This window comes from Wasmannia auropunctata, unplaced genomic scaffold (genome assembly GCF_000956235.1).
Source record: "Wasmannia auropunctata unplaced genomic scaffold, wasmannia.A_1.0 LD308777.1, whole genome shotgun sequence".
In the NCBI taxonomy this organism is placed as follows: domain Eukaryota; kingdom Metazoa; phylum Arthropoda; class Insecta; order Hymenoptera; family Formicidae; genus Wasmannia; species Wasmannia auropunctata.
Genome location: NW_012054113.1, coordinates 1 through 2,939, shown reverse-complemented (window position 1 = coordinate 2,939; position 2,939 = coordinate 1). Strand labels below are relative to the sequence as shown.

Sequence of the window (2,939 nt, the reverse complement as noted above, 5' to 3'; positions counted from 1 at the left end):
TCTCGTCGAATTGACGATGTAATCCTACAATTTATCGTTGATTCGACGCCTGTTTTATTTTCACCATCGAGGATATCTTTATATACATGCATCAGCTATGGTAAGATTTTCGAATTTATAATTTTGTTTTGTTTTGAAAGACTTGAAAAATATGCGGATTAAAAAAATAATTAAAACTAATCATAAATTATAAAGTAAATTTTGAAAGAGAGAAAGATATGTTTTTTAATTTGAATTCATAACATTATATAAACTTTTTTATATTCTAGAATGGAATTAATATAATAAAGTTATCATTATATTGCTAATATAAAACTATGACAACTTTTGTTTTATTTGAGAAGTTTAAATAATTTTAATTTACTATTTTCTTTCTTTCAGATGACACAATTGAATTATCGAGGGAAATGTCGAGACGTTATTTGACACATGGCATTTATAACTTCGTCGAAGATCTTGAAGAAAGAAATTTCAACAATGTGAAACATCAGAATCTGTACATGCTGGATTTACACTGCGATTATGCCATCGAAATTTTACGACAGGTACCAAATTGCCAATAAATTGTGAGCACAAATACCGTCTTTGAAAATGGCATTTTATTCTAAAAAAATTGAAAGTTTATCAATAGTTGCTAATAGTTTTCATAAATAATTTCATTGATTTTATTTAAAAAAGACATCTTAAGATATGAGATGTTAATTTTCCGTGACACCTATTTAAAAAAAAAAAAAAACTAAAAATTCAACAGTTCTCAAAAAATTTCAGTGATTCCAGCCATTTTAAATATTTTTAAATATATATTAATCACACATTTTACAAAATGCCCAGAGGTTAAAATGCTGAAGTTAAAAATTTATTATAAAAAGTTTAAAGGCTGGAATTATGAATAAAACATATAAAAAGTTAAAGAAATTCTTTAAGAATTATAGAATTTTACAATTAGTGATGGTTCTAATATTTCAGTGTGAATTTTATATACATATTCTAGTTTCAAAGAACTGCGTGCCGTTACTTTAGGACTCAACGCAGCACTTTGCTTGAAACAAAACAATATTATTACGTTATTAAATTGATAATCAATTTAATAAGTACTGATGCACACTGGCATCTAATAAAATCCTCCCTCCCCCGCGACGCAATGTAAATGTTAAGAAATTTTTGCGGGCGCCTTAGGCTCTTCGACAACCAAGGCATGTGATAATATTCATTGCAATTATTATTACCTATTTTGGAATATAAAGAGAAGTGAGAAATTAGTACTTTATATTTTTCAGATGAGGGTTTTTTAAAAGTATAAACAGAATAACATTATTAAGATTTTCGATATAAAAAAAACATGCAAGTGAAACATCAAATAAAAATCAGCATAGTAATTAGTACATAATTTATACCTGTCAATTAATAAAATTTAATTTTACAAATAATTCTTCAGACGTTTCGGTTATTTTTTGAGCTATTGTCAGTGATGAAATCCATGTAAAATGAAAACTCGCGTTTAGTTATTGAATATATGCACTATGACCAGAGCGAGTTCTCATTTTACGTCTTTTGTATTACTAAGAATGTATAAATATTCGAAACGTCTGAAGAATTATTTGTGAGATTAAATTTTATTGATTGACAATTATAATTTGCGTACTAATTATTGCTCTGATTCTCATTTACTTGTCTTACTTTTGTGTGTTTTTTTTAAATATAAACAAAATTATTTTAAAAAATTATATATCATAAGGAGGCTGTAGAATGTAAATAAAATATTGATAAAATTTTTTAAAATGTGGGGTTACTTTTATAGACACATGGACAAATACAAACTTTATCTTTTAGATTAAAAGGATTGAAAAAATAAAGACTTTTCACGTCATTACTTACTTATCAACATTAAAATTTTTATTTTACAGAATTACAATGTTTAGTCATAGTTGTTTAATGAGTTTGAATTGCAATATATTGTCAATAAAAGGAAAACGATTACGAAATCTCACGAACTAATAGCATATATGAGTTATAAGAAATTCTTTCGTCTTCTATAAAACTATCTAATTATTTGTCATCTTTAAATTAGTTAATTATTTATTTAACATTACGCAATAGGCGCATTCGAAAAGAATGTTCGTCGCCCCGACAAAATGGCTACTCGTTCAGGATCGAAGAATAACGATTGATAACATCAACATCACTTCCACGTATGATAACTTAGAGATCTTTGAAGATCTAGCAGTCTATCCTGATAGTGACGTGGTCCTGGCTCAACGGTTCGGTGATGATGTTCTTCAGCTGACGTCTGTGTATCGTCCAAGTCCACAACGAACAGTAATATGGGAAAATCGTGGAAACTGGACGATTAAGAATGGTTTACGAATGAATACTTTCGACGTGGCTTCGGCACGGAGAAGGAATCTTCAGCAGTCGGCTCTTAAATCTTGTATCGTGGTACCTTGAATATATATTCGTTTACTGCACAAAAAAACATACTTATATCAACAATATATAATCAGATATTTCATTTACAAGCATCATAATAAAAAAGAGAATAACATCAAATTTATAAGCTTATGTTAGATTTCTTCACAATTCATTTTATAGAAATATTTGCTCTTTGCAGATGACAAATCCTGACACGGTCAATCACTTGACTGATTTTAAGTATAATACCATAGATCCTATTACAAAGGTCAATTATATCTGGGTACTCCATTTAATAAACCGGATGAATGCAACGTGAGTCTTACCTTCTAAAACATACCGCGTAAATTATACCCTTAGAATACCATTAAAATGCTAATAAAATAAATTTAATAATAATGACACTCGGTAAAAAGCACACACACACACAATTATCTTATGAATTTAACAATCTCAAATGTAAGCTCTAAAACGATAATAAATTTACAACTGAAAAATACAATAAAATCATTTATTAATCAATCCAAATA

General features: G+C 27.9%; 1 protein-coding gene across 1 annotated transcript; it reads left to right on the top strand.

Annotated features, from left to right (window-relative positions):
* Positions 1–27: 27 nt before the first annotated feature.
* LOC105461119 lies at positions 28–2,724 on the top strand (the record flags this gene model as incomplete). Its single annotated transcript, XM_011707605.1, has 4 exons — positions 28–100; positions 382–545; positions 2,098–2,436; positions 2,609–2,724. Coding segments are annotated over exons 2-4 (593 nt in total), but the record flags the coding sequence as incomplete, so codon positions are not given.
* Between the last annotated feature and the right edge of the window lie 215 nt (positions 2,725–2,939).